Source organism: Vicugna pacos, chromosome X (assembly GCF_048564905.1).
Source record: "Vicugna pacos chromosome X, VicPac4, whole genome shotgun sequence".
NCBI classification, from domain to species: Eukaryota; Metazoa; Chordata; class Mammalia; order Artiodactyla; family Camelidae; genus Vicugna; species Vicugna pacos.
Window position 1 is genome coordinate 52,083,719 of NC_133023.1, and position 15,399 is coordinate 52,099,117.

Consider the following 15,399-nt stretch of genomic DNA (forward strand, 5'->3'; position numbering starts at 1 on the left):
ACTTTCAATACCAGTTTGGCTATAGTTTCCCTATTGGAAGTCAGGCTGCCTTAAAGATTCTACTGGACTTTGTTCATGCCTGGTATATATTCCCTCTCAACGCTCTGGTTCCCTGTCCAAGGTTACAGATCAGTCCCTCACATATTTCAGTGTATTCTATCCATCTTTCAATACCCAGTTCAGATACTACCTCCTCTAAAAAGCTTTCTTTAGATATGCCCAGTTCATTCTGTTAATTGTAGTTTGCATCATGCTATTTATTTTTCATATGGTTTTCCTATGGAGGGAGGAAGAGACACCAGGAATGGGAAGTAGTCCTACTCATAGTGTATACTTTGTTAGGAATATTAAGATCTCTCTCTCTCTCTCTCTCCCCCCCTCTCTCTTTGTTTTTCTTTCTTTTCTTCTCAAGGTAAGTATTTGATTAAGCTTTCTTTAAAAAATTTCCTAAGTGAAAACTTTATCTTCATTCTATCAGTAAGAGAAATCTGGGACTTTGACCTCTCTTTCATATGTTATGGTAGAATAAATGGTAAATTATTGTCTAAGGAGAATTTGGCCCAGCCTAGGGTTCCCTGTGGCTGACTGCCAAGCTGAACTAGGGTGACTTTCTGTTCAGAATCATGTCCTGGTAAGTCAGGTCCCACAGTTTTAACTAGATGATGTCAAATCTATCCCAGCTGCACTGCTGGGAAAGGTGCATTGTTCTGCTTTTAACTGACTACCTGGAAGACTTACACTCCTGTCACCCATCAGGAAGCACAATTTCAAACCTTCTGGTAAGTGACATGGAGTAAACTCACAGAAGAGTCCCTGAAGGCTAAGCATTCATTTCTCCAGGTGTTCTAGTCTAAACAGTCCCAAATGACAGGCCTTGAAAAGTCTGTACCAGCACCTAAGGAATTTTAAAAACAACAGGAAGGAAGAAAACAAAACAACAACAACAGAAAAAACAGATTCTCAAACGTTACTCTTGGAGATTCTATTTTAGTGGGTCTAGAACATAAAATAAATCTGTGTTCATTTTATTTTCCCTCTAAATTTTCCATGTGATTTATATGTGCAGCCAGTTTGAAAGCAACCACCTAAGTCTAATGTTTATCTTTGAAATGAGGGCTATGCTTCTTCTAAGGCTGTTTATGTTAGAGTATTACATTCTATATATTCCTGTCAGTTATCCTTTTAGAATATAATAGGATCTAAATAAGTAAACTAACAAAAAAGGGATAAATTGGAAGTTAGAGTTTTGCAGACACTAACTACTATATACAAAATATATAAACAAGTTTATACTGTATAGCACAGGGAACTATATTCAGTATCTTGTAAATACCTATAACGAAAAAGAATATGAAAAGGAATATATGTATGTACATGTATGACTGAAACATTATACTGTGCACCAGAAATTTACACAACATTGTAAACTGACTATTCTTCAATAAAAAAGGGATTAAAAATAACACCTACATTGAGCTTAAAGTTTTTGCAATACTACTTGGCATGTGAGTATTCTGTGTGTATGTGTGTGTGTGTGTGTGTGTGTGTGTGTGTGTATGTGGGGGAGAGAGAGAGAGAAACAGAGAGAGAGAGAGAAAGAGATGGAAAAACAGTCAGAGAGGCAAAGAGACAGCAGATAAAGAGACAGACAAAGAAAGTGAGACAGAAAAAGAGTGAAAGAGATAGGGAGACAGAGAGAGACAAAGACAGAACCAGGGACATAAGTGGAAAAACAGAGAGACAGAAAGAGACTGAGAATTACAGACACAGAGAAAGAAACGGTATGTGAGACAAATAGAGTGACAGAGAGACACACAGGTACAGAGACAAAGACAGAGACACAGGGTGAGAGACAGGGAGACAGAGTTGTGGGAGAGGAAGGAAAAAAGACAGTCAACACATAGAGACAGAGACAGAGCTACAGAGAAACAGCAAAAGAGAATGTAAGAAAGCAAATGACATGCTCATGATGCATTTACTAAAAAGTGATTTGGTTTCTCTCCTGTCACCTACATGTCTTACCTTCCTGTTTTCCGGGACGCTGTTTCAAAGAACCTGGTCCTGCAAGCCACCCTGCAAACAGAAGCCAACCAAGTCCCATGAGTTGGTCTGAAATACATGTGAAAACCAATGGCCAGTGGAAAGGACAGAAAAAGTGAACGAGATGGGCCGCTGATGCCAGGCTCTGCCGTAGCTTGCAAAGGACCTGGGGCTGAGGAAAACCAAAATATCAGAATGTGAAATGTCTCAATGACCATAGGCACCCCCAAAGATATGGCTGATACCCTCTGTGCCCCATTGGTTCAGAATAGTTTATGTATGTTGCCCATTCAGGTTACTCCTGGGGAAAAAAGTGAAACAAGTTCTTGTTTTCAGAGGATAATTTTTGGCATTTTGTAAATACACAGGTAATTAGTCCAAATGGTGGAGGCTTTGTTTCTCTTATTTCCCCAATTTTACAATTACGGAAAACAAGAGACATGAGAAAAAAGGAACACCAGGAAGTGGTACACTGAGGGGTCCCAGGCATTGGCTGAGGAGAGGGCAGCCAGGCTAGTTTTGTGCCCAAGCAAGGCTGGTCCCTGAGAGCTGAGGTTGCCCCACCTGAGCTGCTCTATCCCTGGTTCCTGGGCTTGGGGCCCAGCATCAGGAATGTTTGCTGGACATCAGCTCTACTCCTACCTTGCAAGAGGCTCTCTGGAGAATTTGAGACAACCGAGTCAAGATTTTTAAAAATCATGCCTTCTCTTAAAAAGAAAGCCTCAAAGCCCAAGTAAAAAGAACAAATCTGTTTATTGAATTACTTTTAAAACCAGAAGTAATAAGAAGAAAATTATATATATATATATATTTTCCAGAGCCAAGGAAGCATGAAGACAGCAAGTAATCTTATCACCCTACACAGATCAGGGCAGCTAAGAAAAATGGGTCTCCTATCAGGCACAAGGTTTAAACTCTTCAGCTTTAGGAAATACCTCTCAGCCCTAAGTGATGGGTAGAATACTTTGAACAGGGCTGGTCTGTGCCAGTTCCCTAGACTCTGAAGTTAATAATGCTCCAGAGTTGTGCTCTGTACACACTTCACAATCATAATGGTGATCCTGAGAGCATTCCTGGTGGCATAAGATGGGCCTTAGGTCAAGGTTGAAAAACAACTCTACTTACACGGAAGATGGGATTTCCCCTGCATTGCCGGCTACAGTATCTGGCTTTGGTTCTGGTTTCTGGGGAGTAGCTGCCCGGTAGGGAGGGTCGGGAGGCCTCACAGGGGGGCGGATGATGGTTGGCTTTTCTCCTGGAGGACGCAATTTGCTGAAACTGTCAGGGTCTCCTGCAAGAAAGAACAACAAAAAGAACTTGGATAGTTAGCCAAGTGGAACACTACCCCTGAGAAGGTACTCAATACTGGAATTATCTGGGCTACCTCCCTTGGCCCCTATTTCTTTTTTTTAATTGAAGTATAGTCAGTTTACAATGTTCTGTCAATTTCTGTTGAACAGCATTATGTTTCAGTCATACATATATATGCATATATTCCTTTTCATATTCTTTTTCATTATAGGTTACTACAAGATATTGAATATAGTTCCCTGTGCTATACAGTAGAAACTTGCTGTTTATCTCATAAGGTTTTATATGCACTAATTTCATTTTTGCTGTATGGTGCTGTAATAGTTGGCTAGGGCTGCCATAACAAAAAACCACAGGCTGGGTGGCTTAAACAACAGGAATTTATTTCTCATAGTTTTGGAGGCTAGAATGAAATATTTCATAATCTTTTTCATTATACGTTACTAGAAGATACTGAATACAGTTCCCTGCGCTATACAGTAAGGCCTTGTGGTGTATATATATATACATATATGTATGTGTGTCTGTGTGTGTGTGTGTGTATAATAGAATACTACCTATTTTTTTTTTGGTCACTAACAACTCTGGATTTAGAAAAAAAATGCTTCCAGCAGTTAGCCCTAGAGAAAGCCTATGTTTGAATCCCAGCTCTGGAACTTCCTATTTGTATGACATAGAGTATATCATATCTATTTGCTAAGTCTCACTTTCTTCAACTATATCATCAAAACCAATAATATATTGTCTTACAGAGATAGTGAGAAGATTTACGTAGGTACTAATATGTTGAGTACTTAGCCTGACACATAGTTGGTACTTACTCAATGCTTGATGATGAATTTGAATTTGTTCAATTCATCATCACCAAAACTCAAGCCCTTTCACTTAGGCCTTGACTATTTTGTAACAGTTTTCTAACTCGCCCTCCTGTCTCTATGTGTCTAGTTTCCAGGTCAGTCAGTACAAAATAAATTCACATAATTTTGTAATAAAATGATTCTGGCAAGAGTATCATGAAACAGATGCATTGGGCTTATTCGATCTAGATAGCCATCAAGAATTCTGGAACAATGTGGATGAAATGTGAAATCATACATATGAGACTGTTCATGCTTGTTGATCCAGTCGATTCATTTTGGGGAACAGGCCCAAATAAATTAACCCAAAAGAAAAAAAAAAGAGGAAAACAGTTGGCACAAAAACATGCTTCTTAACAGCAAAAAGCCAGACTCAACCACAAAGGCTAATAAGCAAACAACTCAATTCTTATAAGTGTTTAACCAATGTATGTGAAGTGTGAATTAACAAGGATTTGGGCTAGGTCAAAAATATACACGCATATAAAATAATATTAAGTGAAAACAAATCCACAAAAACTGTTCATGTCTTGATGAACACCACATGGAAACAGACACATGTGAAACTATGTGAAGGTGTTGGTAGATCTTGATATTCATTCAATTTTTATCAGTAAATCTCAATATTAATTAAATTTTATCTAACAAAACTTTTTAAGGTAAATGTAAATAATATTAACTTTAATCCATATAATACTGTTGTAAAATTTACCTTAAGTATTTTCACATTGTTTTTCTCCTTCATAAAGATTTTTCCAGTGACTATAAAATGTACAGGATAAAGTTCAAACTTCTTAACATAAATTTAAGGTCCTCTATGAGCTGGTCCCAGATTATCATCCCAGGCAAAAACACTAGACCTTAACTACCAGCTCTACTTTAGTTAAACTGAACTTCTCAATGGCTAATCAAAGTAAGCCCTTGACTCTTACTTCTAGGTGAGATAGTATGCTATAGTGTGGAAATTACAGAGTGTGAAGTTGGGTAGAGCTGGTTTTGAGGCTTTGTTCTGCTACTTCCAAGATATGGGACCCTAAGCAGCTTTTTCAACTCTTTGACCACCAAGTTATTCATCTGTGAAATGTGTATAACTCCTCCTTACAAGGTGATTGTAAGGGCTAAATTAGATGGCTGATAGAGAGTGTGTACCATACAGTAGGGATAACTAAGTTCTGTCCGGCTTCTTGCCCAATATATGTCCCTGTACTCATGTCTTATCTGTATTGTAACTGTCTCTCAACACTCAACTCAAATCTCACTCCTCTGAACACTCCAGCTGGCATAGGTAACTTCCATCCATATAAGCACTCAAATATTGCTGTGTGGGGTCTTTAAATTCCTCCATCTAGTCATTCTGGTGAGGGAGACAGACACGAAAAGGGATAAAGATAATACAGCACAATTGGTGTTCTAATGGAGGTATGAACCAAGTACTATTCATTTACACACATAAAAATTCTGTCTCTCCATCTGGACTGTATCTTACATTTCTCAACACACTATTCCCCTTAGCAACAGGTGGGGTACACAGAATTGCAGCTGAGAAAAATGACCAAAATTATAATAATAATCTGATTTTTCTAACATATGCTGTACTGTTCAAAGCACTCTACCAGGTAACTATTTAAGGTTAACAATAAGCTTCATAGGAAAGAATAGTAGATGGGTCTTATTTTCTTCATTTTACAGAGAAGGAAACTAAGGTTCAGAAAGGTGAACTCACTCATCCACAATCACATAGTTAGGTCTAAGTGGTAGAGTGAGGACTGAAACCCATAGCTCCCATTTCTGCATCCACTATTCTTCCCAGTGTCTGCTGTTTTGCTGTTATTAGTAGTAATATAAAAAATTATAAATTATAATAATAATGGTAATAAAATAACTGGTAAAAACTTTAGCTACCTTTTTATGGAACACCTGTTCTGTTCCAGGTACTGTGATACTATATTCAGTACTTTATGCATATACTCTCATTTAACATTGGCCACAACCCTGAAAGATAAAAAGTATTATGCCTATTCTATGGTGGATAAAACAGAGACACAGAAATGAGACATAACCTCACAATTCATTGGCAACAGATTCAGGTCCATCTGATTTCTGAAGCCCATGCAATCCCAAGTACCAGTGGTTCTCAAACCCTGGCTACACACTGGAAACAGTAAGATCATACAGTACCTGGGACCCATCCTCAGAGATTCTAGTTTGATTGATTGGGGTAGGATCTGGGCATGGGTATTTTCAAAAGTTCCCCAGGTGATGTTATGTATAGCCAGAGTTGAGAACCACTAGGCCACATGATGCTGCTTGCTCAATGCAGATCAGATTATAACAGCAGACAATATTGTTCCATTTCAACTGGTTGCTGGAGGGGGCGTTGGATGGGAAGCATATGCTACAGAGCCAGAAAACATTTCTACCTGAAGCTGTGTCCATCCTAGGGCTATTGCTTCCTTTGATGAGAGAGCCAAATGACACTCCTTAAAGTATGAAACCCATTCATTTCCAAGTTGCAGTCACATCCAAATAGATATCAACCCAAGACCTTGGAAAACAAAGGTCATTAACCTTGCATCCTCCCAGGCTCTTTATTGGGATCTACAACTTGATGAATGATTACAAGTCAAACTTTGAAGTAGCAGCAAAGGACTTTCTTCATTCATTGAAAGACCCCAATGTTTTTCTCTCCTGCCTGTAATTTGCCATAGTAAAATCACAGTCTCAAACTGAGGAGGCAAGGATGGAAGAGTAATAGTAGCTGGGAGTCAAGAGACTTAGATTCCAGTCTTAATACTAAAACTAACTTGCTGGGTGACTTTGAGAAGATCACTTCTCTACCTGTACAATGTGGACTTGGACTATTTTCCAAAACAATGGATCCATGATATAAGTCTGTAGACCTATATCTTGGCCTACTGACTTTTATATGCTACACTGAAATACTCTAGAAGCCAGTTGTGATCATGTACTTACCCAGTTTGAAAAAAAATATCCTGGGGAGAGGGCATAGCTCAGTGGTAGAGCACGTGTTTAGCATGCACAAGGTCTTGGATTCAATTTTCAGTGCCTCCCTTTAAATAAATAAATAAACCTAATTTCCTACCCCCCCACCACCAACAAAAAAATCTCCTGACAGATAGACTGACAGATAATAGTTAGATTTAGATTTCATAGCCCCCTATTGCCTGCAGAATAAACTTAAACTTTTTTTTAACCTGGAATTCACTACCTCCTTCCATTTGGCTTCAGCTGATTTTTCTGATCTACCTTTTCACCATTCCTTTTCACATATCTTATAGTCCATACCAACAGTATTCTTTCTTGTTCCATGTACATGCCTTACAATTAATCATCTCTTTCCCAGATGTCCTTTTCTCTAATTTTATATGCCCAGATTTGTATCACCCATCAAGACTCAGCTTAAGTGCCATATCTATGGGAAACCTAATATGTTCCAAGTTCCTTTCTCTGACTCATATAACACTAGTCACCTTGCACTTTGAATCAAGGCTCTGTTTTTGTGGCTCTATCTCCCCTATTAGAATGGAGCAACTTGAGAGCAAGATTCAGGTGGGATTCATCTCTGCATTCAGTAAGTTGCTTTTCATGTAACTAGTATTCAATAAATAATTACTGAGAAAAAACTGGAGCTCAGATCATTAGAAGGACAATAGAAAAAGCTTTCCCTTTTGATGTCCCCATTTGTGCCATCTGTGACACAAACAAACATAACATACAAAAATTTCAGGGCTATTCTAAAACCTAGATTGAAAGGCGTTCAATATACTGGGTGTTTCTTGAGGGCTTTTGTGCCCAGCCTTATGCTCTCACAAGAGATGCACACAAATGATCTGACCTAGACTTTGCCATCCAGGGGCTTAAAACTGAGTTGGAGAATGAAGTAACACTCATGGGAAATAAATGTGAATATTGTAATTCAGCATCCACATTAGAGGGCCAAACTTGGGTGTCAAAAGAAGTGAGGTAAAAGAGAGTTCCCTGGGGCAGGGTCGTCAAAAGACATCATGGAGGGAATACCACTTGAGCTGGTCTTTGTAGGATGGCCAAGAATCCTTCCTTGTCCCTTTCCTTCAACAATGGCCCTCCTCTTTCTCCATGTTTAGCATGATCAGTGATAGGTTGAGGGTGGAAAGAGCATCTCTGAGCTCTTTTATGACATCAATATTTGAAGCTCGAGGCTTCTCATAGGCTCTAGAATATAAAAGAGTAAACATCTACCATCTTCTATACCTGCCATTTCCTGAGAGGTTGTTACCCATCCTGTAGCACTATTATTTTTTTAACTTCTATTATGTTACCAGATGATTTGTATATCTAATCTTATTTAATCCCCACAAAAAACTTGCCTGCTGTATAGGCATTGTCCCCACTTACAGTTAAAAAAACTGGCTCAAAGAAGTAAAGTGTACCAAACTAAGATCATGCAGCTAGTAATTAGCCTCCCATAAAAGCAAAATGACTGTTATCTTTTACTGAGTACTCATTATGTGCCAAGTCAATAGACACTTCATTTCACCATTACAGTGATCCCATATATTACCTTCACTTTACAAACTAGAAAACTAAGGCTTAGAGAGGTTGTGACTTGCCCAAGTTCCCACAACTTGGATGAGGCAGAGCCAGGATTCAGACTCACCTCTGGGAGACTCTGAGCTTAAGTCATATGTGTAACTCCACTAAGCCTTCTGAGCCTCTGATCTTTCTACCAAATTTTACTTCATTTTCATTTCTTTTTAACCTTGGTCCACAACCCGACTTTTACTTTAAATTTGACTTCCCTCTCCAGCCAATCTGTTCCCTTCCTCTCCATTCTCTATCAAATGACCATAATCAAAACATCTTAGCTTCTGCAGATTTCTTAGGACATGATGACCATCAGTCTTCAACCTTAAGCAAGTTTCTTCCACCTTTTTTTATACCCATCTATCCCCTACCTGAGGGCACAGAGTAAGGGGAGACTGTTTCCTCTTGTAGATTCCCCCAGTTTTCTAAAATCATCTATTTCTTTCTATGAAACTCCTCCCTGATCATCTTAAAGCCTCTCTTCTCCTTTAGGCACTAATTATCCTTGTGGATCAACTTGGGTTAGGCTTCAGGAAAGACAGAGAATGAAAACCAAACATAGTAGATTATTAAAAGCATAATGAGTCCAAAAAAGAAAATATGGATAATGGCCAGCACAGCTCATTACTGCAAGAGCAAGTCTGTGCCTAATACTTTTAGTGCTGATGCAAATGCCACTCATAGCATTAGTTACCCCAGTGGAGAATTGATGGCCCTGTGGCTGAGCAGGGCCTTACAAGCACACTTTCTCCAAGCTCAAGAGTATGCCACCAGAAGGCCATCTTTTCTTCCCAATTAAGACAGAGGGTCTTAATCCTGTATATCCCACAGTGGATGTATTCTCCACTTTTATCCCAGAATCTCAGACAGAGTGAAGGGCTCTTTAACCCATGCTCCCATTGAAATTTCTTCTCATTCCTAATAGATCACGGATCACACTGGACTAAGACTGGTTGCTTACATGACAGCCTCACCATGAATTTTTGGAGGACAGGAACCATGGCCTTTCATCTTTGTCTCTCACACTGCATATCACTATGCCTGAATAAATGAACAAATACATGTAAATAGATGTCCTTCTTTTCCATTTCCTAAAAGAAAGCCCTAAGGTTCTTTATTGAAGCTGCACAAATGTCCTTTCCAAAGCCAGACTTGGTAAAAGGCAGTAACATCAAAGGATGGCAGGGAATTTGGCTTATATCATTTTGCTCCTCCAACAGTGAATGCTTCTTAGAAAACAGAAAGAGGAAGGTCACTAAAGCTACTTAATAAAAAAGAACATGATACCCAGGGAGCCGAGATTCAAGCCCCATCTCCCCATCAATGTGGGTGACTCTGGGCAAGTTGTTTCACTTCTCTGAGCCTCATTTCTTCATCTGTGAAATGGGAAATAAAACCTATCTCATAGGCATACCACAAAGATTAGATGCAATAGAAGAAGAGATGTATCCAGTTCCATGTCTGGAACAGAAAAGGGCCCTTGACAAAATTACATCAGCAAACAATATTGATTTTATTATAAAGGTGACTGCCATGGAACAAAGCAATTTAACATGCAACTTGTTTTTGCTATGTTTAATTACTAAGAAAAAATGTTGAGAACATCAAGTCCATTCAAATGTTCGATCAATGCTAGGGGTGAAGATGGGGGATAGGACAGTGGCACAGTGGTATCACTAAAGCAATGAGACCTGTGCATTAACCCTCAGGATAACAGGCAAAGCTCTGAACATGGAGCTGAACTTAAGTGACAACTACAAGGTGCAGAGTGGGTCAGCTGAGGTGACAGCTCCCTCCCTTTGACACTGCATTTCAGGATGTGGGCTAGAACTTGGGGTTAACAACTATCTTTTGTAACTCAGGATCAGAGATTTTTGCAGCTCTTGCTTGCTATCTGTTCTGATGCCTGGAATGTATCACTGGAGGGGGTGGGAAGGGAGGGAGTGAGAGGTGAGGAGGTGAGGGTAGACAAGGTTCAAAGAGGCAACTACACCAGAGGTTTGGCTAATTCTTCACCAAGACCAGAAGTACTCCCTCAGTTCTGCTTTCTGTAGATGAGGCTGGAGGCATGTATCTTTGAATAAACCTGCATAACACTAGACTGTAGTTAACTGATTTAAGGCAGAAAGCAAAACCGGGCAATGCTGTGGCCAAGATTTAGATAGTGTGGCTGATATGGGACAGTTAAATCAGTACTTACATTAACTGAAACAATTAGATCAGAGCAGCTGCTGCCAGCAGCCTGAGGCAGGACTGTGGAGGAAGGGGAAGAGTGGAATGCCACTGGGATTTAACTTTGCAGCAGAAGATGGTGAAGGCAGAACTGATAGGGAGGGCTAAGTTACTTTGTGTGCTGAGCTGTTAAGATCTGACTGACCCCAAGGCTTGGCGACAGGCAAGACAAACTTTACTGTGATGAATATAGGTTGAGTTACTCAATTGACCCAGATTGATGTGAAGGTCAATATATGACTTATAAATTGAAGCAGTTGTCTACACAGAAGTCTGGCCTTACTTGGCTACTTCCCAGAACAGGCAAATCTTAGAGGGAGGATTGCAAGTGGAGGGAATTAATAACATATTTGAATATTGATTATATAGCAGATATTTTATGTGTTATTCTTTTTAACCCTGGCAATAATTCGGAGAGGTGAACTATTTCTCCCATTTGCAGATATGGAAATCAAGATGCAAAGAAGTTAAATAACTTAATTGTAATCATACAGATGCATCAGTGTGTCAGGCCAGAGAGTTTAGAGTCAATTACTTGGTGGAAATCTTATCAGACCCTCATAGAACAGTTGTATTGAATTGTGCTCTGAGATAATACCATAAGCCCATACTGAGGTTGTTATATGTAACAATCGATGGGAAAAAAATGCTTCTTAGAAGCATTCTCTGGCCTCAAAAACAGAAGAGTTGTGCTTCACCTGAATAACTGGCTTGCTGTTACCTTAAGTGGAATTATATAATCATTAAGTTCTTCTTCTTTTTGTTTTCTCTAGAAACCTTGGAACCAAATCTGTGACACTGCTCCAGCAAGTGTGTAAGGGCTTCATGCCAAACATTTTATGTACTACCTCCATTCTTTCCATCTGCCTACTAACCTATCTTTTTCCTTCCTTGGCCTCATTTTTTCTTGCCTGTACACTAAGGCAGAGGTCAGCAAACTTTTTTCTTTAAAGCATGAGATAGTTGGTATTTTAGGTTTTGACAGCCATAAAGTCTCTATTGACATTATTCAATTCTGTTGTTGTAATATGAAATCAGCTCTAGACAATATGTAAATGTAGGGGCATGTTTCCACTTATGGACACAGAAAATTGAATTTCATATAATTTTCATGAGTCATGACATATTATTTTTCTTTTGAAATTTCAACAAATTCTAAGCTATAGTTGGCTAAGCCCTGATATAAACCTAAAGAGGATAGGGACCCTGTATGTCTTATTCAATCTTACATCCTCAACACCTAGAAATGGGCCAGGCACACAGTAATTATTATTACTACTTTTAAGTTCTTATTTTTTTAATATTTTTAAAAGCCTTAAATCTTTTTTTGGGAACAGGACAGAATACAAAGTATAAGGCACATTTTTAGAAGGTTATCTAGCTAGAAAATAAGAGTCAGAATTTGGATCTAAGCTTTTTTGATATCACAGTCCATATTCTTTCTTCATAGAATTATATCCCCCCAAATCCCCTTTGCATTAGCTTCAACCTCCCAACATGAGTCTCCATATCTAGTAGCTGATTAAATTACAGAAGTCAGCCACATCTTGAATTTGTAATTTGTTATTTAAAAAGTCCTTAGTTCCACAGAAGTTGTGTCCCTTTGCTGTCTATTTCTACTAGCCTGGAAAGTAAGAATGAAAAAACAATAGTTCACAGATTCAAAGCTTCTTATAGGAGGGTAAAGTGATAGTTCAGCCTTTTTGGAAAGAACACAGGCTTTGCTGCCTGCCAGACTTGCTAAGACTTAGATCCCATATTTGCCAGCTACTAGCCATGAACCTTTGGCAAGTAATTTTAGCTTTAGGAGGATCAGTTTCCTAGTAGAAATAAAAACAATAATAATACATTCTTCACAGTAAGGCTGTTAGGATCAGAAATAGTATTCTAGTACCTAATACAGTGCCAGGAACATAGCAGATACTTAATAAATGACAAGTATAGTACACCTAGAGTAGGAGTATCAAAATATACAAAGCAATTATTAACAAACCTAAAGGGAGAAACTGATAGCAACACAATAATCATAGGGGACTTGAACACCCCACTTACATCAATGGATATATCACCCATAAAGAATGTCAACAAGGAAACAGCAGTCTTAAATGAAACATTAGACCAGATGAAGTTGATAGATTTGTACAGAACATTCCCTCCAAATATAGCAGAATACATATTCTCAAGTGCATATAGAACATTCTCAAGAACAGACCATATGTTAGTACACAAAACAATAAATTCAAGAAAACTGAAATCACATTAGGCATCTTTTCCAATCACAATGCAATGAAAGTAGTAATCAATTACAAGAAAGATGGAAAAACACAAATGTGTGGAGAATGAACAACATGCTACTGAACAACTATTGGGACAACAAAGAAATCAAAGGAGAAATCCAAAATTACCTGAAGTCAAATGAAAATGAAAATACAACATACCAAAATGTATGGGATGCAGCAAAAGTGGTACTAGGAGGGAAGTTTATAACAACACATAGCTACATCAAGAAATAAGAAATAAATCCCAAAGAAACAATCTAACCTTACATGTAAATGAACTAGGGAAAGATGAAGCCTAAAGTCAGTACAAGGAAGGAAATAATAAATATCAGAGTGGAAACAAATGAAATAGAGACCAAAAAGACATAAAAAAGTTCATTGAAACTAAAAGCTGGTTCTTTAAAAAGATAAACAAAATTAACAAACTTTTAGCTAGACACTAAGAAAAAAATAGAGAAGGCTCTGATAAATAAAATCAGAAATGAAAAAGGAAAAATAATAACAGATGGTACAGGAATACAAATAATTATAAGAAAAAATTATGATCAGCTATATGCCAGCAAATTAGCCAACCTAGAAAAAATGGACAAATTCTTAGAATCACAAACTTCCAAGACTGAATCATGAAGAAATAGAAAGTCTGAATAGACTGAGCACCAGTGAAGAGATTAAAACAGTAATCAAAAAACTCCCCCAAACAAAAGTCTAAAACAAGACAGGTGAATTTTACCAAATATTCAAAGAAAATTTAATACCTATCCTTCTCAAGCTCTTATTAAAAATTAAAGAGGAGGGAACACTTCCTAACTCATTTTACAAGGCAAACATTACCCTGATTGATACCAAAAACCAGACAAGGATAACACATACATAAAATTACAGGCAAATATCTCTGATGAACACAGATGCAAAAATCCTCAACAAAACTTTTTCAAATTGAATACAATACGTTAGAAGGATCATACACCATGATCAAGCAAGATTTACTCAAGGGATGTAAGGATGGTTCAATGTGCACAAATAAATCAATGTGGGACACCACATTAACAAAATGAAAAAAGAAAACCATATCTCAATAGATGTATAAAAATTATTTGACAAGATTGAATACCCATATATGATTAAAACTCTCAATAAAATGGGTATAGAAGGAAGTGCCTCAGCATAATAAAGGTCATGTATGACAAACTCACAGCTAACATCATACTCGATAGTGAAAAACTGAAAACCATCCCTCTAAGATCAGGAATAAGATGGGATACCCATTCTCACCACTGTAATTCAACATAGAATTACAAGTCCTAGCTAGAGTAATTAGGCAAGAAAAAGAAATAAAAGGCATCTAAACTGGAAAGGAAGAAGTAAAACTGTCACTATTTGCAGATGACATTTTATATATAGAAAACTCTAAAGACTCCATCAAAGAACTATTAGAAATACTAAACAAATGCAGTAAAGTTAAAGGGTACAAAATGAGCATACAAAAATCTGATGTGTTTCTACATGCTAACAATGAACTAGCAAAAATAAAAATTAAGAAAATAATCCCATTTACAATTGCAACAAAAATAACAAAATACCTAGGTATAACTAAGGATGTGAAAGACCTGTACACAGAAAACTATAAGACATTATTGAAAGAATTTGAAGGCACAAATAAAGAAAAAGTTATTCAATGCTCATGGATTGGAAGAATTAACATTGCTAAAAAGCCCATGTTACCAAAAGAAATCTATAGTTTCAGCAAAATCTCTATCCAAATCCCAAGGGCAGCTTTCATAGAAATAGAGCAAAAAATTCTAAAATTTATATGGAACCACAAAAGACCCTGAATAGCCAAAGCAATTCTGAAAAAAAGAAACAATGCTGGAGGTATCACATGCCCTGATTTCAAACTATATTACAAAGCTACTGCAATCAAACAGTATGGCATTGGCAGAAGAACGGACACATACAACAATAAAACAGAATTGGGAGTCCTAAAATAAACCCACACATATGTGTACAATTCATTTAGGACAAAGGCACAAAGGATATACAATAGAAAAAGATAATTTCTTCAATAAATGGTGCTGGGAAAACTGGATAGCCAAGAA

General features: G+C 37.7%; 1 protein-coding gene across 3 annotated transcripts in view; it reads right to left on the minus strand.

Annotated features, from left to right (window-relative positions):
- OPHN1 (oligophrenin 1) overlaps positions 1-15,399 on the minus strand; it is a 564,560-nt gene that overhangs the window by 6,866 nt on the left and 542,295 nt on the right. For all 3 annotated transcript variants that reach the window (XM_072956529.1, XM_006215235.4, XM_015248679.3), the window contains exons 22-23: positions 3,166-3,331; positions 2,023-2,073 (exon numbers count right to left, since the gene is read on the minus strand). In XM_072956529.1, coding sequence (XP_072812630.1) covers positions 2,023-2,073; positions 3,166-3,331 — 217 coding nt within the window. The remainder of the gene's footprint in view (positions 1-2,022; positions 2,074-3,165; positions 3,332-15,399) is intronic.